Genomic DNA, 27,992 nt, shown 5'->3' with positions numbered 1-27,992 from the left:
GTTGCTAAGGTGTTTTGAGTGTTTTTTAGGGTTTCAAAGCAAGTCAGTTTGCTTAGAAAAGCTAAAGCACACCTTTTCTCAACAACCTGCATGGTTTATTTAAGGCCCATTCACATTTTTTTTCACAGAATATTCTTTTCCAGCTGATGAACGATACATACATTGACAGCCAATCAGAATCCATCCTGCTTTAAAGAGCTTGAGTATTTAAAGTGGCAGGCGACAAAACTGCAGCACGTTCTTATGCTGCGTTCACACCAAACGCGAATTGAGCATCAGGCGCGAGTGATTTCAATGTTAAGTCAATGGAAAGGCGCGTTGACGCGCGTCTGGAGGTCCCGCGGCGCGGAAGGCGCGTTACGCGCGGCGCGAAGGACGCGAATCCGCTTCATTCGCGCGTCCAGTTCGCGCGAATTGGACGCGAATTGAGCGTCTTGCGCGATACGCGCGTTACACGCGAATGGTGCTTTTGTGCATTCACGCGTTTGAAGCGAATTCGCGTCTGACGCCCGAGTTGAAAAATTTGAACTTTGGCGTCAATTCGCGCCGCGTTAACCAATCAGGAGCCTGCTCGCTGCTGTCACGTGGTAAAGTGACGTGTATGAGAAACCCTGCATAAATTAAAAACAGTACTATTGTGTCACAAAATGTAGTTTTAAGACGTTTTCAGGTGGGAATGTAGTTGTTTAAAGCTCAAATTTGTGGTTTATTTATAAAGAGAGCGCCTATTTAAAAAAAATAATCTTGTGTTTTTGGAGTTGTGAGATCCAGGCGATCACCGGGCAATCACTGCTCATAACCCCGGCGAAGGCAGCCTTTCCTCGGCCAGTCCTTCTGGCGTCTGCCGCTGGCTCTGATGTCCTGTAGTGGTTCGTTTTGTGTAGATCTAACGGCCGAGCTTTGCTCTCATGAATCTATAATTTGTTGTCTGCCAAATCGTTTTGACTGAGGGCAAAGAGAAGTTTAATAACTTTATATTTTAAGGATATTTAAATATACATGTACTGAAGATGATGTAGGAGTTGCCTGGACCATATTTGTGTGGCTATTAATGCTTAATATATATGTTTAATGAAAATGAAAAGAGGCAGAGTGGTGTTTTATGACATATTTCTCCTGGAGTGCCTTGAACGCGCGTCAATTTCGCTTCAAACGCTCGATTTCTACGCGCGTCCAATTCTCTGCAGACGCGCGAATGCATTCAAAATGTACGCGCGTGAAACTAGACGCGGTAGACGCGATTTTGACGCTCAATTCGCGTTTGGTGTGAACGCAGCATTAGGGGAGCGTGGGGCACAACCTAACGCGGGGTTAGTTGTAACACACACATGGTTTAACACTTTCCACACATGCCAGGATGACAAAACTTAGTGTATTTACTAGTTGCCATATCAATATTATTTAGATAAAAAATAGCGCCAAAATTAAAAAATCTTTGGAAGATATTACTGAACATTTATTTAGCCATAGGAAAAGTAAATTTGTTACTTAAGTTTATTTTTCATCTCTGTTTTGTTGTGTTTATTTAAAACAAGACAAATCTGATATTATTTTAATCTCATATCTGTTATTTAACAGTTGAGATCGTTCTTTAATGTGCACGAGCCGCGATTTAAATCCCAGTTGTGCGGGTGGGGTGCATTGAAACACTGCGTTAAAATGAGCCCCTATTAGAACTACGCTATTATATTCTATACTTTTATGAATTATTTTGAGAAACCATGAGAAAAGGGTGAATAATGACTGAGTGTCAATGTTCAGAAATGATTCATTATCATTATGTTATGCTGTTTAGCTGTATTTAGCAATGTGTTTGTTGTCAAACTCAAAAATCTGAATATTTTTAATGATTAAAAAATGCCATTATTTTATTTTAAAAAGTTAATAATTGTATTTTATTGACAAAATATTTTAGTTTATCTTGTATATTTTTATGCTTATATCAGCTGTCATTTGGTCATGTTACAATGTACCCCACCTACGGGGCATGTTGTCACATTTCACTTCCATTCTTTCGGGGTAAATCAAGAAAAAAAGTATACACTGTATTAATGAAACAAAACCACATATTTGTACTAGACATGTGGGGAATTAATGTGAGAAAAAAGAAATACTCTGAACCTCAAGTGAATTTACACAAACGTAGGTTGTGCCCCGCTCTCCCCTACAGCATTATCATTCATTGGTGTGGACGCTAATATAGTTATCATTCTTTGTGTGAATGGGCCTTTACAACTCAAATTTTAATGGTTATGATTAGGAGCTTCTTCAAACACAAAGCTGAAAGGCACATGTTGTCTGTTGAATGTGTCACAATGTAATTCAAGCTTGGCAAAGATGCTGTTCTTATTGGACTCCACAGCAAACCTGCAAGTAAACACTGCAACTCATTACACATGCAAAGACAGCATGTTCATTTCAAAAGGCCAGAAAGAGGGTAGAAAACTGTTGCGTACAGCTAAATTACAACAGTACAACATAAAAAAAACCCAGCATAAGATATGACCACTTTGAGAAATATACCACATCATTACGTTTTTCTGACATATAGTAAGGAATCAATACATTGCTAAATGTATGGGAGCATTTCACATTTCATTTCAAGCATTTCCCCTCAAGGGAATCCTATTCTTGCACTTTGCCATTCACTCCTAACAGCGAGCAGAAACCTGCTGCCTAATTATCACATCTGAAAATAGCCACAATTTGCACTTTTTTTAAATGAGAGTTGTTCGTATAACAAACTAAAATGCGATCCATAATTAACATCTCATCAAAATGAGCCTCAGTGTAGAGGGAGCCGACAAAGCATAAACTATCGCTTTAATAGTGATCATGTCACATGCCCACCGCTGAAATATATGATAATAACGGTTTATTTTAGTTTGAACATGACATAGAAGTAACAACACCAATTGGCTGACATACCGCTGTTTCACACACACAAACATGTATATCACCGCCCACATTATTATTTAAACCTTGCTAGCACCGTGTCGGACCCCCTTTTGCTTTCAGAACCTTAATTCTTCATGGCATAGATTCAAGAAGGTGATGAAAATATTCCTCAGAGATTTTGGTCCATGACATCATAACATTACACAGTTGCTGCAAATTTGCTGCAAATCCATGATGCAATTGCAAATCTCCCATTCCATCACATCCCAAAGGTGCTTTATTGGATTGAGATCTGGTGAGATTCAGTTTGAGATGATTTGAGCTCTGTGACATGGCGAGTTATCCTGCTGGAAGTAGCCATCAGGAGATGTGCACACTGTGGTCATAAAGGGATGGACATGGTCAGAAACAATATACAGGTAGGCTGTGGCGTTTAAACAACGCTCAACTTGTACTAAATGGCCCAAAGTGTGCCAAGAAATATCCCGTACACCATTACACCACCACCAGCAACCAGGACCATTGATACAAGGCAGGATGGATCCATGCTTTCATGTTGTTTACATCAGATTCTGACCCGACCATCTGAATGTTGCAGGAGAAATCGAGACTCATCAGACCAGGCGATGTTGTTCCAATCTTCTATTGTCCAATTTTTCCTGTTCTTAGCTGACAGGAGTTGCACCGGTGTGTCTTCTGCTGCTGTAGTCCATCTGCTTCAAGGTTCGATGTGTTGTTTGTTCAGAGATGCTCTTCTGCAGACCTCGGTTGTAACAACATAATTTAGAGTTATCAGCTCGAACCAGTCTGGCCATTCTTTTCTGACCTCTGGCATCAACAAGGCATTTTCGCTCGCAGAACTGCCGCTCACTGGATATTTTCTCTTTTTCTTACCATTCTCTGTAAACCCTAGAGATGGTTGTGCTTGGAAAATCCCAGTAGATCAGTTTCTGAAATACTCAGACCAGCCCGTCTGGCACCAACAACCATGCCATGTTCAAAGTCACTTAAAATCCCACTTCCCATTCTGATGCTCAGTTTGAACTTCAGCAGAACGTCTTGACTATGTCTACATGCTTAAATGCATTGAGTCACTGCCAGGTGATTGGCTGATTCGATTTTTGCATTAACAAGCAGTTAAACAGGTGTACCTAATAAAGTGGCCGCTGAGTGTATATATTATTTAAAAATGAATCTCATCAGAATAAACTTGTGAATGGTTTATGGAAAAAAAACTGATTAATAGACTAAGGGCACTTTCACACCTACCTTGTTTGGTCCGGATTTTCTGACTTTTCAGTTTGGTCCGAATCAAAATTACAGGTGTGAAACTTCCCCTGTACCACGGTCCGGACCAAACAGACGAAATTTGGTCAGACGAAAAGAGGTAGTCTCGGTCCGGATCAAACTGAACAACGGTTCGGTTGGTTTGTAGTGTGAAAGCATTTTCTGTATGGTTCGCACTTTTAGACCATTTACAGGAAGTTCCTTGTTATGTTTAAATATTATAATGTTATTTTTAAATATCATCTAGGCTACATTGATTATGAAAGGGGAAAAGATGCGCAATATGTCAGAAGACAGAAGGTCAGAAATGATTTTGAAAGAAATTTTTCATGATTTTGCTTAGAAAGCCTTTCTTTAATGTGAATTTCGTTTTGTATAAATTGTATCTTAATTTTAATCAACGTTTAATCAGATAATTGCCTGGATTTAATAAATAAGAAGCAAATAGTCTATAGCAGACAATAATCGCGGGAGCGATCACATGCTTTGCACATGAACTGGAGCGCGTCTCAAATAAACCGAAACTCAGCAGGCTACTTGTCTCACAAAGATGAGAAATATGTGTATATAAAGCTTGAAATGTCCACTTTTAAACGTAGCGAAAAGAAAATAGTCAAGCAATGCGCACTGTTTAATACTGGCAATGATATGCGTCCGTTCATTCATTCTTGTCAAAGACGCTGACGTCAGACGCACGTCCGTTTACAAACCAATCAATGTCCAGATGCCACCCACATAGAGGATGACGACAGGACACAAGTGTGCCTTGTAAAGTTCTTTAGTCCGCTCACATAATTGCAATGTGAAACCATACCAAAACTAACCTAATGTATAAAATGTATCAAAACATGAACTTCGGTTCGGACCTTGGTGCAGACTTTCAGGTGTGAAAACGCTCCTTGGACCAGCCCCCCCCCCCCCCCCCCCCCCCCCCCCGGAGCAAACTAGGGTTAAATGCATTACCCCAGAGCACAATTGTGACATAGGTAACAATGTAGCTCCTGGGTCACCATCGGTCAACTGTTATGCATACATGCAGCTCTGTGGTTCATCTCAGAGCGTTAATGCAATGACACAACAGGATGGAAGAGAAGACGACAGACATGCATTAGTAATGAATCAAAGTGTGTGCAGAAACCAAATGGGCCTTTAATGCACATGGCAGCCAAGCACTGGCTGATCCCACAGCTAGCAGAACTTTCACGTGCTGTCAATTATTAACTGATCTATGTTAATGGACACGCTCTGCGCTGGGATCAGATGGGTGTGTAGTGTTGCTGAGAGCATGTAAGAACTCTTAACATTACTTAGTCTCTCATATCTTTCTACCCCCTAAGGATACAAGAGAATGATCTCGAAGTTGCACGAGGCCCATCAGTGGGCATTATCAGAGAAACTTTGTTTTGCTTTGCAATACACACACACACACGTCTGGTTTACTATCTTTGTGTGGACTCTCCATAGACGTTTTATACTGTACCAAGTACCAACTGTATATTCTATCCCCTTAATTCTAACACTGTATTATTTTTAAGCATTTAGCAAATGAGTTTATGCCTGATCATGGACGTCCTTTCTGGAAGTGACTTCGGGCACTGTAAAGGAAACTGCATGAGTGGTCAGCACACCTCATTGGGCTTCTAAGGCTTCCTGACAAATCTAATCATCTGTGATTGTGTGTATTTGAGGAGCTCAGAGGGTCTGTTAAGATAGATCAGTCCCATTCTGAGCAGTTCACAGCCCTCAGGCTTCTCGCACAGTAGGAGGCTCCATCTATTACGCTGAAGCAGAAAGGTCATGGAGGCAGGCAGCAGAGATAGGCTCATTATCTGGCCAGGTCGCAGCACTGCGTCCGGTCCTGTCGGCCATGCTGAGAGTCATGTTCATTACTGCTCTACAGGGATGAACTGGTACTGGATGGTGTTTTCCTTCCTCACAGAGCTCAGATTTAAGCGAGGTTCCACAGTACTACTTCTCTAACACCTTTAATTGCCTTTTTAATGCAGGAATGGGATTCAAACGTCGTTGAAGGGTCAGTTTATCATCATGCAAAATGATCAAGACTAGATTTCAGTCTTTATCTCCAAAAGTATCAAGCATAACCTTTCCCAACAACATGGGCATATTTAATTCACTCATCATTTACTCACCCTCATGATGTTCCAAACCTGTATGATGACTTTCTTTCTTCTGCAGAACACAAAAGAAGATTTTTTTTCAAGTTACAAGTTATTTGGGTCCAAAAAACATGATTGGATCCCACTTTCATTGTGTCTGTATATATGTATTTAAAAATATAAAAAACAGACATTTTTTTGTCTGAGTATATATTCTTAAAATATATTCTTTTGCGTTCCTCAGAAGACATAAACATACCATTCAAAAGTATGTTTTTTTCATTAACACTTTAATTAATTTGTTTAAAAAGACTTTAAAAAGATATGTATATGCTGTTCTTATGAACTTTCTATTCATCAAAGATTCCTGAAAAAAAGTGGCCGGTTGATAATAATAAGAAATGTTTCTTGAACATCAAATCAGCATATTAGAATGATTTCTGAAATATCATGTGACACTGAAGAATTCAGGCTTTCCATCACGGAAATAAATTCTATTTTACAATATATTGAAATAGAAAATGGTTATTTTAATTTGTAACATTATTTCACAATATTACTGTTTCTACTCCATATAAATAAATGCAGCATTGATGAGCATAAGAGACTTCTTACAAAAACATTTAAAAAAAAATCTTACGGACACCAACATTTGAACAGTAGCGTATACATTTGTAATCAGTCAATTAGTCAATTAATAACTCCCGTTCACTTTTTAAGTGATGCACATGAGTTAACAATTTTGCATTGTAACATGGTAAAATAATATAATATAAATATATTTGAATAAAATTGGATGGTATCCTAGTAACAGCCAAGTAAGCAGAAAGATCAATAAATGTGATGGCCTGTGGGTTTGATATAATGTAGGCAGTTTATGTTTGTTGTTCTATGCACATAATAATTAATGTCAAGGAAAAGGAGTATGGGTAAGGGAGTAAGGTAATGTTTCCTCTTGTTGCCTTTGTTTTATCCATACGAAGCACAACCTTCATTAACAGAGAGGTAAGAGAGGTTGACTCTTGTTGCAAATTAAATCCTAAATTGGATTCTCCTCATCAAGCCAAATCCTGGTTGCTTCATTATAATGACAAATGCTTTGTCTTTTAAAGCAAGCAGCTCACAAAATAACGAAAATAACATGCTAGAGGCTTTTGTTTAAAGGATTTGTTCACTAAAAAGTCATCATTTACTCAGCCTCATGTTGTTCCAAACCTCTAAGTCTTATTTTCTTCTGTGAAACACAAAAGGAGACTTTTTTCAAGATTAAACAGTGACCCGGAGCTCCAAAAAGAAAAACATCATAAAAGTGATAAACTATGAAGCCATAGTAGCTTTGTGTGACAGTCTTTATTTACAGAAAAAAATCTTGTTCTCCGCAGTAGTTTTTAAATGTTGTGTGTGCTTATATTCAAAACATTCTCATTTTCAAATATATACCCTCTCAAAAAAATAACAAAAGAAAGAAAGAAAGAAAAGAGTACAAAATTGTACCAAAATTGTATTTGATGGTACAAGTGGCCATCACTGGGGTGGTACCCTTAAAGGCAAATTTGGTCCTAGAGAGCAGATGTCCTGCAGAGTTTAGCTCCAACCCTACTAAGCCACCATAGTATAAAACTCATGGCTCCCAGCATGCATTGCAGCATTAAGTATGTCACCATTGTTGAGATTATGTTGATTCTTGATATCAGCGTGCATCGAAACTTCCCCCCTCTAGAATGTATTAAAAAATCTAAATTCAGAATGTCTTATTTGTGGCAAAAAAATACTGTTGGTGAATATTATTTATTAACATTTTTAGTCAGTGATGTGTTTATTCAAACGTTTTTCTTCATGACAATTTTGTTTATGGCTTCTTTTGATTTGAACAGATTGTGATTTTTTTTAACACTGTAACAAAAACCACAAACTCACATAAAAAGCCAAGAGGAAGGAACTAAATGAAACACTAATTACCATAATGGTGACCAAATATTTTCAATAAAAGATCAACATCTAAACTTATGTTAATTCTCAATAAGAGCTTCTATAGATGTCTTTCAGAGTTGGATCCAAACTCTGCAGGACAGTGGCTCTCTAGGACTGAACTTGCCTTCCCCTGCTCTAAGTAGAGGAAAACAATGGTATAATTGTACCCTAAGGACCAATTGTGTACCTTTTAGAGTTATACGTTTTGTTCCCCCAGGAACAACATTGTACCTCCACTGTACCTTTTTTTTTTGAGAGTGTATGGTGTCAATGATGTCAAACCTGGTGTGACGCGTCTTTGAACATACACTTACTGATAACCAATACCGAAATTGTTTGTCTCTAAACATGCATATACCGATAACTGAAAATGTTTGTGTTTCAAAGCCAACAAATCTAAATCCAAATTTTTTATTTAATTATTTACAGAAAATCTTCCTCTCTTCAATAGATTTCAAATGTCTTGTGTGCTTATATTCAAAACATATGCTCATATTCAAATATATGGTGTCAAATGATGTCAAACCTGGTGTGAAGCGTCTTTGAACATACATATACCGATAACGGATACCGATAACCGAAATCTTTTGTCTTTGAACATACATTATACAGATAACCAATACCGATAACCGATCATTTTTGTATTTGAAAGCCAATAACTGATATATTGGCTAGTGATCGACCGATATTGATTTTTTTTTAACCGATAACGATTATTTACATGTTTATGTACCGATAACCGATATATAGAACCGATATTTATTTATTGTGTTATTTCTGTTTTTTACAATTATAGCAACTGAACTGAACAACTGAACTGAACTTTTTACTTATTTCACTCCCTTACATACAGACCAAAACACACTTCTACAGCAAAACATTTGAAAGAGTGCATTTTTAAATACAGTGCAAAGTCTTTTTAACATGAATGCCGCTCCATCTTTTTATTTATAACTACAGCATATTAACAACAGGCAAAACACATTTTTTTTTTCAAATGGAGAGCATATAAATAAATGAGAGGTGAGTGAGTCTATCAACTCCACATAAATATAAGCATTAGTTTTAAACTACAGTTTCAAAAGGTTTATGTGTTTAATAGACTAAAGAGTGAATATTGTCTGGAATATGCAACCATTGTCAGAAAAATAAACAAAACCACGAATACATCATAGCTATTAGAGCCCATCTCATCTGGCACGTTATCAGATTTATTAATGTTTTAAATACCTGACATAGCGCTGTTTTCATGCGTTTACACAGAACGTCTCTCGCGGGGATAGGCCTAATAATACATTTCCACAGAGCTGTAATCATTTTGATGTTTATTATATAAATGTTATATAGCAGACGTTAATATAATTTAAGCAGTTTTAAACGAGTGCGTCTTGTGAAAATATGCATATACAGTGACTAGCATATACAGGAGCATCAACCCGGTGAGTGAACGGCTGAACACGACTTCACCAGATGAGCATAAACAGAGAGAGAGAGAGAGAAATAAATGTGGCACGTTTATTTCCAACATGCTCTTATTCATGGCTGTTTTATTTCATTCATGTAAAGTTACGTCTTTATTGTGACATGACGGATTAACGTTAGGTGACTCCTCGAGTTTGTCTCTATTTTTAGCGCCAAGTTTAAACTACATGCATAGTAGCATCTCATAACACCTTATTTGTGCATATCTCATTTGTGCAGTACTAGTTGTTATGTTAAATAAAGTTTATTAATTAAGGGATGCAAGTTATTTTACCAACTACGTTGTTGACTAATCTCCCCTCAGAAAGCAGTGCTTTAATGGCGGTCTTGCGCGCAATTCTCAAAACGTCCACAAGATGGCGCCATTTTTCTGTGAATCCGATATTACAAAACCGATAAATGGGAAAATGCTTAAATATCGGGAAAAATATCGGGAAACCGATATATCGGTCGATCACTAATATTGGCCGATAAATCTAAATCAAATATATGGTGTCAATGATGTCAAACCTTGTGTGATGCGTCATTGAACATACATATACCGATCATTTTTGTATTTGAAAGCCGATAACCGATATATTGCCCGATAAATCTAAATCCACATATAATTGGATAATTTATAATTTTTGAGCACCTGATTACATTATAATTTTATGTAGCCTATACGTATATGACAGACTTGCACTGCACTTAAATAACGATAATATTAAAAATGAACATACCGATATATCGTGCATCCCTAGAATGAGTTTTGGAGCACTACAGCGGAGATAAATTAATGACAATTAAAAATGTTGGTTTATACTTTGATACAACGCATAACAAAAACTTCTTAATTAATGATTTTTACTGGAAACCAAGAAAAAAAATCCTTAAAACAAAATAAATTTACTTGAGAATGACTTATTTTTTCATTGTTTTTGTCCTAAATACAAATGTATTTTGTCTTACTGCACTGGCAGATTTTTTTATTTTCTAAACTTATTTATACTTAGTCAAACTAACTAATCTATATATTTCCTTATATTTTAAAATATATTCTCAGAAAACAACTCTTCTGCCCACTGTAAACCGAAATAAGTTGGCAAAACAAAAAAAATTTGGTAATCAGTTAACTTACATCAATTTTATTAAGTTAAGAAATGTAAAACTAAAATGATCAGAACTTGCAGATTTGTATTTTGTACTTATAGTTTTTAATTGCTCAACTTGAAATATTTGAGTAAGCTAATTCATACATTTAACATAAAATTATCATGTAATATCAACTTAAATATTTTTAGTAGTGGAAACTAGCTAATTCAATAAATGCTACCTTGCTAATTGGTAACACAATTAGATAGCACAGCATAGCACTTGCTGAATGAATACAGCAATATAATACATTTACCATATATCTGTTCTCAAACTTAGCTCATGCGCCACTCATCACCATGGTAACCCTACAACATAACAGAAACTCTTCTTAACTAGCATAACACAACATCAAACACTACTAAATATCCAACTTAACATTGATATTGCACAAAAACATTATACCACTTAATTTGAGCATTTACTCTCCCTTTTGAGTGTCATGGCAAAGCATTCTGGGAAATAGAAATCCAAGCCCGGTTTCACTTAAATGTAAGTTTGTCTAAATTAAAAGAAACAAGTTCATAAAACTCAAAACAATGAAACAATTCGGATTACTTCAAATCTAATGTGAAATCAAAAGAAAAAGAAAGTTCTAAATACTCATAAAAGTTCATTTGATTGATCTAATTTGTTTAATTTGAGTTGGCTCTACTCAAACCAATTAATTATTTTGAGTGTTAGGGTTTACTGTGCAGTGTTGCTTCAAGTAAAATTATAGTTTTTCAAAGGTTATTCAAATATTCTAACTGGAAAATAAGACAAAACACTCAGCAGCCTTTTGTGTTGCATGAATAATTAAAGGATTAAATTTAAAAGGAAAAAAATTAAAAGAACATGATGGTGAGTAAATGACAACATTTTCATTCATATGCAGAGCCCATAGAACTGCCCATAGCAATACAATTGATTTATTGTAGCCAAACCGTAAAAATTTCAAAGTAAAATAGCAAAATAAGACTGTTAATCTAATTGTCCCTATTGTACTTAAATTTGTACTGTTTTCCTGTCCTCTACTATTAGTGTCATGGTAAAGTGGGCGGGATGAGGTGGGAAGAGGCGTGACACAACCAACTATTAATGCTCCGATCACACCCTCTTTTTGCGTGCGAGAGATATTAAGGGTTGGACCTCGTGAAACCAATTCCTCTCTGGCGAGGTAATTGAATTACGCCCTTCCATCTGTAGACTATAGGATAACAGACGCCTCTGCTCTCATAAGCACTTAAATCAAGTCAGCGGTAAAATTATGGTCACTTGCGCACTGTGAATGAAATTATAGTGCAGTTGTGAAGAGGTTGAATATGACTCGGAGAGAGTCTATCTAGTGTGATTCTCGATCTCCAATCCCACCCACCCCCACTCATTCAAAGGCTTATTAACAAGGGCTGGTTGCCACATTAGAAAGAAAAAGAGCGTAATGAAAACATTGATGAAAAGTAAAGAGGCTTGTTAACATTTGCTTAAATACCGATTTTCCATTTTGTGATAAGACCACATGCAGAATGTAAATCTGAACCCTAGCACTGGCACAAAACCTTATAATTTCATATGATACTAAACATTTTAATTTCAAAATTCCTCAAGGTATTGCTATTGGTCTTATTCCTTTTTCTTATGATTTCTAATAGCGTAATTGTGAACTGTATGTCTTACAATTGTGGATTTTATATATACAAATTGCAACTTTATTTCTCCTAATTATATCTTTATATCTCAAAATTGCTCCTTTGTGTCTCAAAAGGACACCTTTATCTCAATTATATAACCAAAGTATAACATAAAACCCACAAAAACATTTGTCAAGTTTCTCCCAACAAACTGTTGCTACAGCCTACGCAGACCTATAGTCCTTCTCTTTCAACTCCTGTAAAGCTTTATATTATCTGCGAATGGAACAGACTTTACTGACTTCAACTGCAGACTATTTCAAAATGTCTGCTGAAACAGCCCTGTCTTTCATGTCTATGTATGCTTAAAAAACACTTTCACGAAAATACAGGGTTTGCTTTGTTACAACGCTCTCCACCTCAGTCAGATTGTTGTATTGCTTGCTGTAGAATGGTGGCATGGGATTATGATGAATACATTTGTATTAAATGTACTTTAAAAGGCGGTGAGATTTTTCAACCCCTAACAATACGTTTATCCAGTAAGGACACATTAAATTGATCCAAAGTGATAATAAAGACATTTACAACATTACAAAAGAATGTTTTAAACATAATAATAAGACACGATTCTTGAGCAGCAAATCAGCGTATTAGAATGATTTCTGAAGGATCATGTGACACTGAAGACTGGAGTAATGATGCTTAAAAACATGTGGCACCAGGATATACACTAATGGGAAACAAGCAACTATCTTGTGTCACAATCAGTCCCTGTCTCAAGTGTACGTAAGCCAAGAATTGCTCGATGACAGCCTCGGTTTCAAGTTGACAAAAAGTGTCATTTTAGTCACAATCCAAGGCAAATGTCACATGGTTAGAGGTGAATCCTGACAGGAGATTCAATGGCACTAAATCCTGCTGATCGACCTTTTTACTCTTCCGGATTAAAGATGCGTCAATCTTTCTCTCTCCAGCTGGGTGGAATGGATTGGCCTTTTCGTACATTAACTAGCTGGTGTTTTATTTATAGGCAGAGCCGAATTACACCTTTAATAGATCTGAGCAAACATAATCATTCATTCAGATTGGAATGCAAATGACTTGCATGCAAAAAAACCAGAAAGGTTAAAGTTGCTTTTTTTCAGAGGGGATATTCGGAAAGTTGTATTAGCATGTCATGATCGTGTATGGTGGATTGTATTTCATTTCAATCTAAGACCGGCTGTGCTGCTGGAACTCTCATGCATTTTTAACAAGTTACTCAGAATCCCTAAAGTAATACAGAGAGTTAGCATGAAGGCAGAGAGCACTCTGACATCTGTGCTACGCTGTTAGCTGATCGATGCCAATTATATAGAAATTAACCTGATACAATCAGATAGAGACAGCAGAAAGATAAATGGTAAAAATTATATATTTTTATTTATTTATCTTTGCTTTTATTAATCACACGTCGCCTTAATCCAATAAGATCAACGAGTGCTTGCGTAAACATGATTTGTCATTATAGAGTGCTGCAGGGATGACGTCAAAACCTGGAAAAAATGGAATTAAATAAATATTGCCAGAGATTTTCCTATCGGGGTGTGTACAGTTTACGTTGAAGAACAAAACATCCAAATATCGTCAATTGATGTTTACCACAGAGTAGGGACTAGACTAGCGACACAGACTAGCCCCCTAAAGGTCGACTAAATGTTAGTTGACTAAAAGAGGCTTAGTTGACCAAGATTTTATTAGTCGTTAATCACAGAAGAAGAAAAAAACTCCACAGGAAGTGGCAAATTCACGTAGTCCATGAGGGACAGATCGTAAACTCAGCATATAGGCTACTTGCCTCACAGACATGAGAAATAGATCTATAGAAAGCTTAAAAAATTTCTACTTTTAAACAAACCAATTTTAATTGAAAACAAATACTCTCTGATTATGTAATCAATATTAAAAGTGTATTTCTCTCTATAGGCACGTTCACTATACAGCATAGTTAACTTCATCTTTGCAGCCAACACTCAGAAAACACTAGTTTATTAATAAGCAATTAAAATGTCTCCTTGCTATTTTTTCTGACACATTCATAATCATTACTTAAGCCAGTGCTTTGCAACAAGCTCTCCGCCTGTGGTGAAAATCAAGTTTTAAATGTTGTTTTATATGTCTATGTGGTGTTTTCTCTTTAAAACCAAAGACAGTCTCAAAAACGCGGTTTGAAATCACTGGTGTTTCTGACGTCACAAACTACCTTGTAACCAATCACGTCAATGTGCCAGTGGGCTTTAGCATATCATTAACATGTGACCGCTCTGAAGCAGTGGACAGAGTCTCAAGAGGTTTTCTGTTGATATGAAAAACCAGGAAAATTTTGCAATATAGTGGGTGAATTATGTATATGATGTATATTATGACGTTATAATGAATGTATATGCCTTTCTCCACTGAAGCATTCTAAGTTGTTCAAAGCGTTTCTAAGGATACTGACTGATACTGAAAGCATACTGAGATGGCGAACGGGAACATGGTTTGTGTAACATTAGCAACACATTATTAGCTGTTTAATAACATAGTCAAGCAAAAGGATAATCCTATTAATTACCGTTATGTGTCTGACGTTCTAAAGAGCGCCATTGTGCAGTGTTTACCTCAGAAATTTGGCCGACTGCATTTCTGAGCTTGTGTGAGTGAGTGGGGATGGGGCTAATTTGCATATTCATGATTCCAAGTATTCTAAATGAATCAAGGGTGTAGTGTTACATTCAAGCTATTTTAAGGCACAAAGATGTTGCAAACGTAATTTTGGTGATCAAAGATGAGTTTTAAGGGATAAAATGATTGACTACAGGGGGACTGTAATTAAATTAATATAAATGTGCAATTAATCAACTAATGGCTTAAATGAAAATCTTTAGTCGGGGGGCAACCCTACCACAGACCTTATTTTACTCATAAATTGAAAACCCAAATCATAAAAACCCATATGGAAATCTCGAGGGAAACAGTGGCGAATTAGTCTTCCAGGTTTTTATGTCGTTCATGCAGCACTCTATTAGGTGGGGGAAAAGCCTGATTTCTAATTTGAAAAGTCAACATAAAATCAAAACATTGACCCTATTTACTTTCTCAAAACACAAACTGTGCTTTTGTAATCCTCTGAATCAGGGTTGCCAGGTTTGCGTAACAAAACCAGCCTGATTGCTATTCAAAACCCGGCTAATCACGACCAAACTAGCTGTTCTGGTGGGTTCCCTGGTAAAAATAACATTCTTGAAGAGATGAAGGGTCGCTTCAACCAGCGGACATAAAATAAAAAAAACACGACAACAGTGTAAAAAAAGCCCAATTCCTCTGGAAAACCACAGACTTGGCAACACTGCTCTGAATTGACTAAGATATTTAGCTATTGTTTAGCATTAACTAAACTATTTAGCCGTAGTTTTAGCAAACTCGCATTCAAATTTGCTCCAATATGGTGTTTAACACCCACTTTTCACCGCTGAAACCATCCTTGGTTAAGTTCCATCCTACTTTTTTCCAATTAAATATCTTGTAGCAATTGCTTTATGAATGTGTACAAATAACTACAAAACAACTGTACAATTGTATAAGTGGCACTAAGGTCATCGATGTACAGTAATACCTGCATCTTATGTTATCAAAAGGTAAAGTCTTACAACATAACATTACATAAGTTATGTTAGATATACAATCAAGCCTCCAAAAATGATTAATGCATTGATGGCACATGTGGGTTGTGCTCCACCAAGGCGATCCCTAGAGGTATGGCCCACTTATATGCACTGAAACAGCCTGTGACGCTTACTATCGCCTAGACACTAACCTCTAGATCAAGTGAAATACACTGATATCAGCTCTTTTCAATACATTTTATAAAGAACATGGCTTTAAAAAGACATGAAATTGCTGCTAGATTAAAATAAACATGTCAACAATGTTGTATACTCATTTATAGCATGGATAATGTATACAGTATGGTTTCCAACCATCCCTATGGGTTCATCCTGTATTTTAGCACCTTACCCCCAAACAGCTGAGAATATTTAGGTTATTGTATATAAATCCCTTTCAAATTTAAAATTACAGGTAAGGCTTCAAAACAGATTGTGAAAGAAAAATGTTGCGAGTGTCATCCGCCAAACGGGTTTCAAAATATCACAAGTGAGTAAATTACATCTTTAATTATAGGGTGAACTATTCCTTTAAAGCTACACTGTGTAATTGTTTTAGTTTATTCTTAGCTAAAAACACTTAGTTCTTTCAAAAATATGTGCTCATTAATGTATATTTACTTCTTTCAAGTAATAAAGTATTCTCGTAAGTTTATAAAATGCCATTGAAAATACATACGGGTAAGGGGTTCGAATGCGGGTCGCCATGTTGCCCCTCCATCTTGAAAGTACATTAGCCAAAGAGGGACATACCCGTAAATTCAAGCTTTGCCTTTCGCGTTTTAACACTCGATGGCACCGAGCCGAATGTGGACGAGGTCGAACTGGAAGCCATATTAATCTTGGACTAAATCAGCCACCGTAGGAGTTAAAACGAAATCGGAATTGAGAGGAAGAGAAACTAATATTCACTGGATGGTCATGTACCTTTTAACCGCTAGATGGGGGAAAATATCACACAGTGTAGCTTTAAAGTACAGTATGCCTGCACACAGAAACCTCTGTGTTTCTTTCTTGGCTGAGGGCTTTTACTCCCAGACAACTGGCACAAGTCCACTTATGAGACGGATCAATTTCACCCCATCAGACATCTATCCTGCGCTCCTTCAATTTAAAACAATAAACCCAAAACCGCTGTGTATTCATGTCAGGGCAAACTCTCCAGCTATTTCAAATATAGGTCACCCCTACATGGGCCATGTGTGATTATGAAATATTCACGCTTATCAAAGTATATTTTTATGTTGCTACCTCTGAAGCATGAAAGTGATCAGGGGAGAGAAAAAAACTATCCTCGAATATTTTCACTTGTTCTTTCAGAATGACAATTAACTGCATACAGAACGGTCACAAGTGGTCTAATAATCATAAATAGTGTTAAAATGAACTGTTAACACCACTATAATCTTGCCAAAATGTGTTGCAATGCACACCGACTAGGCATATCATTATGACCACTGACAGGTGAAGTTAATAACACTGATTATCTCTTCATCACGGCACCTGTTAGTGGGTGGGATATGTTAGGCAGCAAGCGAACATTTTGTCCTCAAAGTTGATGTGTTAGAAGCAGGAAAAAGGGGCAAGCGTAAGGTTTTCAGTGAGTTTGACAAGGGTCAAATTGTGATGGCTAGACGACTGGGTCAGAGCATCTCCAAAACTGCAGCTCTTGTGGGGTGTTCCCGGTCTGCAGTGGTCAGTATCTATCAAAAGTGCTCCAAGGAAGGAACAGTGGTGAACCGGCAACAGGGTCATGGGCGGCCAAGGCTCATTGATGCACTTGGGGCGCGAAGGCTGGAGCCTGTGTGGTCCAATCAAACAGACGAGCTATGTTAGATCAAATTACTCAAAAAGTTAATTCTGGTTCTGATAGAAAGGTGCCCATGCTGAACCCTGTCTACCACCGAAAGTGCCAACAGTGGGCACGTGAGCATCAGAACTGGACCACGGAGCAATGGAAGAAGGTGGCCTGGTCTGATGAATCATGTTTTCTTTTACATCACGTGGATGGCTGGGTGCGTGTACGTCACTTACCTGGGGAACACATGGCACCAGGATACACTATGGGAAGAAGGCAAGCCGGCGGAGGCAGTGGCTGCGTCCGAAAACCTAGGATGGATGGCAGGACCCAAGGTCTCCCAGCAGAACATTGCCCAAAGCATCACACCAAAGCAAGCCATCCACATGATGTAAAAGAAAACATGATTCATCAGACCAGACCAGGCTTTTGGCGGTGGACAGGGGTCAGCATGGGCACCCTAACTGGTCTGCGGCTATGCAGCCCCATACACAACAAACTGTGATGCACTGTGTATTCTGACACCTTTCTATCAGAACCAGCATTAACTTCTTGAGCAATTTGAGCTGCAGTAGCTCGTCTGTTTGATCGGACCACATGGGCCAGCCTTCACTCCCCACGTGCATCAATGAGCCATGGCCGCCCATGATCCTGTCGCCGGTTCACCACTGTTCCTTCCTTGGACCACTTTTGATACTGACCACTGCAGACCGGGAACACCCCACAAGAGCTGCAGTTTTGGAGATGCTCTGACCCAGTTGTCTAGCCATCACAATTTGACCCTTTTCAAACTCGCTCAAATCCTTACGTTTGCCCATTTTTCCTGCTTCTAACACATCAACTTTGAGGACAAAATGTTCACTTGCTGCCTAATATATCCCACCCACTAACAGGAGCTGTGATGAAGAGATAATCAGTGTTATTCACATAATATTATGCCTGATCGATTCGAATAGACAGACAGACAGACAGACAGACAGACAGACAGATGTGCTGCTTTATATTTGAGGAATAAGTTGTGGCTTTTTTAGGATTCTTTAATGAATAGAAAGTTCAAAAGAACAGCATTTATTTGAAATGGAACTCTTTCATAATGTATAAAAAGCATCTTGCTGAATAAAAGTATTATTATTATTATTATTTTTATTAAAAAAACTTACTAACTGTAACTAATTTTTCCCCCTTGATTTCACTAATTATAAATAAATACAGAAAATATATACACAGAGAAAATGATTATAATTACTGAAATCAAGGGAAACACACTGTTCATGTGTTTGGTTTAATTTAAACTGACACTATCATCAATGTACAAATTCCCTGCATAGATTTCCAATAGCAGCCTCTTGTACCTGGATAAAACCATCTTGAGTCACGCACTCAAAGCCCCCACAGTGTTACAACATACGGCAGCTAATACAACCTACACCTAATTCAAACCAGCTGACGAAACAGCCGTGCTTTTTTCTCTCACGAATATTACTTATCTCACTATTTAGAGATTCTGCCACAACATTATTATTTGACAGGACTGAGCACACAAAATGTTTAAGGGCAAATTCATGAATAGCATATATGCACACACTGAGGAAGACTTACCGCACTAACATACAGGATATCTCTGCAGAGCTTGGTTTCCTGTGGAAAGTCAGGTAGATCCAGGAAGTTGTCTACCACCACTTGGCCAATGACGTCGTGACGCGAGAAGCGGTCAAAGTCGTAGACGCTGAAATGGAGCTTGCGTGTTGGAAGCTCAGCGTACGCCACAGGAAACAGGAAAACCTCGTCGAAGATGGGGTTCAGAGTCTTGCGGTGCACCTTGGTTTGATGCTTGGTTTTGCGTTCTGGCAACAGGTAGATCTTCACATATGGGTCGGACGTTCCCGTAAAGTCCTTGGCAGGTAGATCTTGGGCCTTGTGGATCTTCACGATGAGCTGCTCCAGGTCACAGTCGTATTTGAGGATGAAGTGCAGGCGGCCGCAGCTGTCCGCTCGCCTGACGTCGTCCGCATCCACCGACCTCTGCTTGTAGAGCTCAGGCTTGATGCGCCCCAAGCCTGGACCCGTTATGGACTCCTGTCTCTGGAACTGGGCCATGTTGAAATCGGGGTTGGAGATGTTCATCTGTCTCCGGATGGAGTTGTGCCTGAAGTGAGAAGAAAGGGGGGTAGATCGCTGTTGGTCACCACTATCCTAGACATCTTCTGAATAACGAGACTAAAAAGAACTTTAATTAAAGCTGAAGGTCACAGAGGCTCACGCTGTCTGACAAATGCCAACTGGGAATTGCTAAACGAATATCAATGGTGGCTGAGTGATTATGCCTGATGAAGTCAGGAAAACATGACTCACCTGACAGATGAGGTCGGTTCGGTGGCTTGTCGCTGTACGCGAGCTACATGGATGTGGTTGAGCTCCTTCGCCTTAGTCTGGGCCTCCAGGTGGATGTCCGGGGACGTGTGGCTGATCTTCATGGCTGACTCCGGGAGCACCGTTGGGCCGATGGGATCCTTCTCAAAGTCCTCGCTGTACTCCCGCTCCAGGCCCTCCACCTCGTTCAGGACCGGCTGCTGCTCGCCCTGCTGGTCCTTTAGGCCGGGCCAGAAGTGATCTCGCCATGGCACCCAAAACAACTTCCATGACACGAACAGGGATACGGCAAACAGCGCCAGGCCACATGCGGTCACCAAAAGGGACAACAGGCTCACAGACACATCTGGAGCAAGAGAGAAAGTCAGTCATCCTCCACCCTGACGATAACTATAGCATTTTTAACAATGTTTTCTAATGTGAATCCCAAGCCACAACTGTAACGATAACGGCACAGAGGAATGATTTCACTTTCAAAACTTTTTTGAAACAGCCAATCAGAATCCACCAAACTTTAAAGTGCTCAAGCATTTAAAGCGGCAGACGACAAAACTCCAGTGTGTGCTTATGATAAACAGAAGGTGGTGTGAACGCTACTGTAGTTATCATTATTGTTATCGTTCTTAGTTTGAAGGGGCCTATAGCTAATTTACATAATTTTCATTAACAGAACCATTAAGGGAAATCAAGAATTTCACAATGACTTGATTAGTTTTGGTAACTGATTAGTCTGCTAACTTAGCCTATACCCTTCAACTATATGATTCATGCAACTTATACGTTTTTGTTTGATCGTCATTTCAAATGGACTCAACAGCGAGCCGAGTTGTTTATGACACGGCCACAGAACATAGTGGACTTTTACAAATAAATAAAGGCTTTAAAGTCTTTATTCAGTTGTGTGTCCAAACAGACCTTCAAATGAAAGCCGGAAACTTTCAAACTCTTTCTGTGATCCAGATATTGAGATATTTTGCAATATCTAATATCTGGGTTAGACTGCTGAATGCACAATAATAGATGCTACATATAAGATCCTCTCCTACCCCATCTCTTTCTTTCTCTCTCTCACCCCCCCTTGAGATGGTTTCTCTGAATTAGGCCACCAAGGCAGAGATGCTTTTAGTGTGGACTGAATGAATCCCTGTCAGACCACCCTGCCTCCTGCTTGCTTTTCTGTCCACTCCGATCTTTTCTCCTTATACTGGGGAAAAATATATTGTTCAGACTACTTTTACAGGTTCTGACACCTGAGACAGACAGACTTAGGATGCACTTAAAGTTACAGTTCAGTTAAAAATTATGTAATTCTGTCATTATTTACCCACCCTCATGTCATTCCAAACATGTATGACTTTCTTTTCTTTCTAGAGCACAAAAGGAGATGTTAGGCAGGGTATTGATGATGCTTTTGCATATAATTAAGTGATCAGGGGCAGTCAACCTCCAAAAATAACAAAAAAGTGTGAAAATTCTGCGAAACATCTTTTGTGTTCTGCAGAAGACAGAAAATCAAATACGTTTAGAACAACACAAAGGTGATTAAATAATGACAGAATCTTAATTTCTGCTGGAATATTACAATATTTAATATTACATTAAAACTTCAATAGCTCATTTTAAACAATTAACATTTAAAATAATAGTTTGTCTTATTATTTGAGGCTTATAAAGTCAAGAATTTGACTTTAGTTTTTATAATAATTAGCTATACTTTCCATAAATCATGAGGAAAATAGCATTGCACTAAAATATCAAGTGCTGGCCTCTTGATTGGACTGTTCTGAAGTGCTCATAAAAGCGAGCACATATCGTTTGACAAAACAGATCCTCCTGCAGGCTTCATACTGGGAAATCATAAATTGAATGGATTAATAATTTCTTTCTTTTGTAATGCTGTCAAGGTGTAATCAGTATTATTAGCATTCAGCACTGTTCCACAGACTTTAATAGACTCTGTGGGATTTCAATGACACAGTAAATTAACCATCGGCTTCATTTGCGTAACAGTGCACTAAACTTTATGCATGACATCCAGCTCACTTCCAATACAACAATATCCCTGTCTGCATGAAACATGTCACCAATAGATGGCAATTTTGATATGGGAACATTGTGGCAAATTCATTTTTTTATATTATTATGGCTAATATTACATTTAAAAATTCTCGTGTTACCTTGGATGGGATCTCTTGGGTGTTACTCCCTTAAAAAGTAACCAATTAGTAACTACTTAGTTACTTTTTATGAAAAGTAATGCATTACGTTACTTTTGCGTTACCGTTTCTCACCTGGGCTGGGCTTTTAATACAAATATTACTAAACTATTTAATTAATACATATGTGTACAAAAAATTTACGATTTTTAGGGGAAAAGAAAGTATAAAGGTCCATCCCTAAACTTAACTGTCAATGGGACATAAGCAGAACGTGTATGAATAAGATTGTACAAATTCATTCGAATTAGCCAACAAGTCAGCAAAACTAAAATATCAAATAAAATATATGCACTAATACAAAAAATAACATTCTCTACAGCCATGTGTCCTTAGAGTTACAATACGGACATATAATATGAATAAATGATGCAACAGAGAACATGCTCTGACTAGCAGCCTCACTGGGACACATATTCAGTGCAATAACATTTCATGCATTATTGTTTCAGTGTGGGACTCCCAAAGTACGCTAGGACACAAAGCTTAAATTTGAACTGAAAATGAAGATTATGCAAAGTAGATTTCTAAGTGTACTGTAAATATCAGAGCATGATTTAATGCTAAATCTAAGCAAATCAGATTTATCCAAGTAAACAGAATTACTGGCTAAGATGCAACAGAAAATAAGAAAACTTTTGTGAAAACAAACAAAAAAATGCCTCAAAGAATCTCATGCAAATGTGGGATATTGTTACTGATTATCTGTTTTTGTAGTGACCGCTTTTCTGAAGATGGCTAAAAATATACTTCAAAGGAATTTTTTTGTTTGTTAAAACTAAAGTTTGTTAAAACGTGTTAACTAAATTTGAATTATGAGTCGATACATAATCAATCCTTCATCCAAAATTTTTTTTGTCTTACCCTGATTCACTATAAGCCTAATAAAAGCGTTTATATTTTAGACTTAGCGGGATGGTTTTGGCAGGAAATTACATATACGTCACTCGCCCGTGCGCGTCTCATCATATTTATTTGTAAATAGGGAAAAGTTGCTCTGGCTCTGCCGCGTGTATGTTGTGGGTGCGGAATCGGTTAGTTGTCACAACGAGCGAGGAATGTTGACATGGAGCAGCTAAATCTTGAACCTCTGGGAATCGGCCGTTTAAAAAAAAATGCAGAACAGAGTGGAAAAGAGAACATGATATGATGGCGCACGTAATAAAACAAGAATCAACATTGACTTGGCTTTTCGGAGATGGTGAGAACTGAGGTTTTTTAAATATTGTAAAAAATTATGCAGAGATGGCGTTTTTATTACCTTAAGGCATTTAATATAAGGTATTTTATTGAACAGATAAATTGCCATATGTAGCTCTCTAACAGAGTTCATTGTAACACTAAGTGGAATTTATATTCAAGGAAGTACTGAGTCTATTAATGGGTAAAGCTACAGTAACGTCTTCAGCTAGTCATGCTCTTGAGATCCTTTCCATCTAAACTGGTTTCATCTCTTAAGCCTAGTAGTGAATGTTTTATGAGCATAACCATAATCATTCGCACAGTCACACAGAGCCGAAGCACAACCAAAACAATGTTCTTCAGGTTTTTTTTTTACTGCTAGAGGGCCAAAGGTTACATAGTGTACCTTTTGGACATTAAAAAATAGGAGAAAACATAGCATTCAAGATCTCAGCCAATGCTCCGCGTTACAGTTAAAGCAGACAATCACATGTTTGTTAGACTAGGGAAAGTCTTGTCTTAAATATAAAACTTCAATTGTTTATTCATGAATGTGCATTAGCCTGACTAGCTTGAAAAATAAAAGCTTTTTATGTAGTTTAGTACTTGTATAACGGTACATTTTGTTTCCAAGATGGCCGCAGAGTGAACTGACTTGCCATAAACAAGAGTCTGATTTAAAAACACCAAAAACTACTGAGCTTGTTGCCTGAATGTGGATGTTTCTTCATTTTAAGGCATTAACAACATTGAAAATTTAGACAGAACAGTGCATCTCTATGGAAACATCTTCATGTTGCATCTGTAGTGGTTACAAATATGGAAACTAAAGATTGCGTCTCATGGTTTCAAAACGATTTCACAATCCCACAAGACACTAAACTCATTTCTAAGCTCTGACTTCACATTATTCACTTATCCAACACAAGATTAATGACACTGGCTTAAAGCGAATTTGTTTACCATCACAAAAAAGAGAGAACGATTGCATTCTCTTTCCTCCAAGTTTTTGTGTCCTTTAAGCAAAGATGCTTTTACATAAGAAACAGAGGAACATGAAGCCTCCTGCTGAGGTAAGCACACCTGAATGTCTACAAGAAAGGTCACTTGCCAGAGAAGGCAAACCATAGGATTTAGGGTGTCAAGTGGATTACAGCCAGATTTTCCTGACAAACTGCCTCTCGATTTGCATGTACATTTTAATAAGCTAGACACACATCAGTCCATTCCCAGGGATCATGTGGTTCTGTATCTTTTTAAGCAGGTGTCTTGACAGGTGTGACATAAATCCAGACACGTTTTGCATCTGGGTATGTGTTCACATATAAACACAAAAACACCATTTAATCATTCTTTATATGTGTGATGAGCATGCCAACGCAGTTCGAAAGACCATATTCACCCAGCTCAACCTCTGATGAATGTCTATTTTTAGTTCTGCTCCTGTAAATCCAGGTGGCAGACCGCAGATGCTAGCAGCTGCTAGCCAATCAGATCGAAGCTGGGAGACTGTTCGCAAATTTGATGGTGAGTTACAAAGTTTTTTTCTGCCTCAGGATAGAAAAGTGTTTAGAGGTTGACCAATCAAAAGACTTTTATGACAGTCCAGATGTCAACGGTAGTAGAAACTGTAGGTGAGGGTAGCTATGAATAAATATGACTCACATATTAGTACACAATATTCACAGTCAATAGCCCTTCACTGGCTCTGTTATAAACCTTCACGTGTAAGAATGAGACACTGTCTTTCCTACGTTTGGGCCGTCAGTTACACACAGACCTGTCAATATGCGTCCACCACACTATGCCATCTGACCTGTCCATAAGTCATCCATTACAGTGATGTGTTATTAACCTCTCAAAGTGCCAGGTTCCCTTGGGCTCCATTATAAAAGACTTTCCACCATACAGGCACTTTGCAGCGAAGCATGTGAACTCCCATCAGGCTAAGAGAATATTTACTGGGTTCTTCTGAACCTAGCTGTTCCCTTTCATTAAATTCTTGTACAATCCATCTTGGGGGACCAAATTACTCATACGAATCTTTGTCCCATGGGTCTGAAGGCCTTGTGTTAACGGATGTCAATGCAGGGTAATCACAAAGGAGAAAGTGTATAGAGTAGCAGGGTGGGGTGGAATCCTAATGGATTCCTGTCGAGCGCTCTGTCTCTCCGAGGATGAGGACGACAGGATCTGAGGAGAGCCTATGATCTATGAATGAAGGTTCAGTGAAGCTAATGTTTAGTTTAGCCCATATACTGAATCAAGCAATGCTCTATTTCTGACATCAATGGCAGGTTGTTTTGGGGATTCACAAGTTTCCTGTGAAGCCTTCCAGGATCACTGAATACCTGCATAATAATTGTATGCTTAATTTAACTTCTGAATTCATAAACATACACAACAAAATGTATTGATGTTCCTGTAGGTCACGCAGGAATATCTTTGCTAAAATTACACTGCATCTGACATGCATTAAATCTGAATGAATGTAGGCTGCATTTCCAAATGGCAAAATACAGGACAGCTCGAAATAGGTCATTAATACTGGACTGTGGGGATTGATGATTAGGGCTTGTTTTGTGTGTGTGTGTGTGTGTGTGTGTGTGTGTGTGTGTGTGTGTGTGTGTGTGTGTGTGTGTGTGTGTGCGTAGTTGTCTTAACTTGAAGTAAAATAGATATATTAATACAGAGAAAAGAAACTAAAATCAAACAAATATAAATAAGAATAATGTAATGTAGTCGAAATATTAATATAAAAAAAACTATATACTAGCTCAATAAGTAACAAAATACACAATGTACACACAAATAAATGTAATTGATAGGTGATAGTTCACACTGGGAATATATAACATTATACAGCATATCATCATCAATATTATATTAAAATAAATTTATATTATATACACGCAATAGTACTATAAACATTATATTGTTACATTGAAGTCGATTAACAATACAGTGTAGATATTAAGAAAAAAGAGAAAAGTAAACCGTGTATGGATAAACTAAACGAAGCATACGTCAAAATGACAAAAAAAATCTAATAATAATCAAAGTAGCTAAATAAGACCTTGACAAAAACAAAAGTTGCACCTTTTTTTTATTATATTAATAAATGGGCTAGGCTACTTTTGACTTAGGCTATATGTAACGTTAATGGGTGGGGTTTTACTTTAATGTCAAACTCCATCTTCGTCAATGCTAGCTGCTAATTAGCCGAACATATAAATAAAATGTAGGCTACATATTTTAAACACAAAAAGTCGCGACAAACCTTCCTGATAACTTTCTAGAAATTAAAAAAACCTGAAAGTGCCATGACAGCCAGTTTAAGGTCCGTATGTAGTTGAACGCGACTGTTTAAATGTGATTTGTGGCGTTTTGGTTAGTTACGATACACGAAACCTCATTAACACTGTAAACATTATTATTTAAACAAGAATAAAACACTGTCCTTACCAGAGTCCGAATATCTCGGTCTCCCGAGATCGCGAAAATAGTAGGTGAAATCCAAACAGTTTTCATTGTGCACCTCTCCTCTCGAGCACAGGTCGGACAGAAGCTCCAGCGCCTTTCCACAAATCTCATCCTCTCTGTCTGCAGGCATTTCCCACCAGCATCCTTCTGAATGAAGACTTCTATAACGCCTATCGAGACACTGCTGACCGCCGCTTCCAGCTTCTGACAGCGCTCTTCATACTCGCCCAGACCAATCCCATAAGGAAAGTTGAACCGAACAGTGTCCAGTGGTGGTCAGATCAAGCCCACAAGTTCGCACTGATGAGAATGTCTGTAGTTGAGTGCATAGCGCTCGGTGACACTGGTTGAATTCACTCAGTCAGCTGGGCTACACCCGAAGAAAACAGCAAGTGTCGGAGCTGAATTGCATCTTCATGAATGAAAAGCTGTTGGCCGGCTCTCATCTCTCTCAAGCCTTCTGGGATCCCTTGTCTTCTGCCAATCTAAAACTGCTCCTCCCACACCAGCTTTGCTCTTCTCCACACCAGACTTCTATTACAGGATCATTTGGCTACAAAATCCCACTTGTGCTCCTCAAATCCATTATAAATCAAGTTGCCGAGAAATTGAAGGATGAGAAAGGAGAAAAGAAAATTCTGCCAGAATGGTATCAGACAACAAGAGATTAACTAAAAAAAAAAATGAGTTGTCAAACAACAACATTAGCAGCTGCTATACAGACATAAAATACAAATAAAAAGATTTTTGAAGTGTTT

General features: G+C 37.9%; 1 protein-coding gene across 1 annotated transcript in view; it reads right to left on the bottom strand.

The window, feature by feature from the left end:
- The window catches only part of syt9b (synaptotagmin IXb), a 35,987-nt gene extending 8,267 nt beyond the window's left edge, over positions 1-27,720 (bottom strand). Inside the window, exons 1-3 of the mRNA XM_079809382.1 lie at positions 27,217-27,720; positions 20,336-20,699; positions 19,583-20,129 (exon numbers count right to left, since the gene is read on the bottom strand). Of these exons, the coding sequence (XP_079665508.1) occupies positions 19,583-20,129; positions 20,336-20,699; positions 27,217-27,364 (1,059 nt within the window). The 5' untranslated portion in view covers positions 27,365-27,720. The remainder of the gene's footprint in view (positions 1-19,582; positions 20,130-20,335; positions 20,700-27,216) is intronic.
- Between the last annotated feature and the right edge of the window lie 272 nt (positions 27,721-27,992).

The sequence above is a fragment of the Gobio gobio genome (genome assembly GCF_949357685.1).
Source record: "Gobio gobio genome assembly, chromosome: 25".
Lineage (NCBI taxonomy): Eukaryota > Metazoa > Chordata > Actinopteri > Cypriniformes > Gobionidae > Gobio > Gobio gobio.
This window is presented reverse-complemented; position numbering and strand designations above follow the sequence as displayed.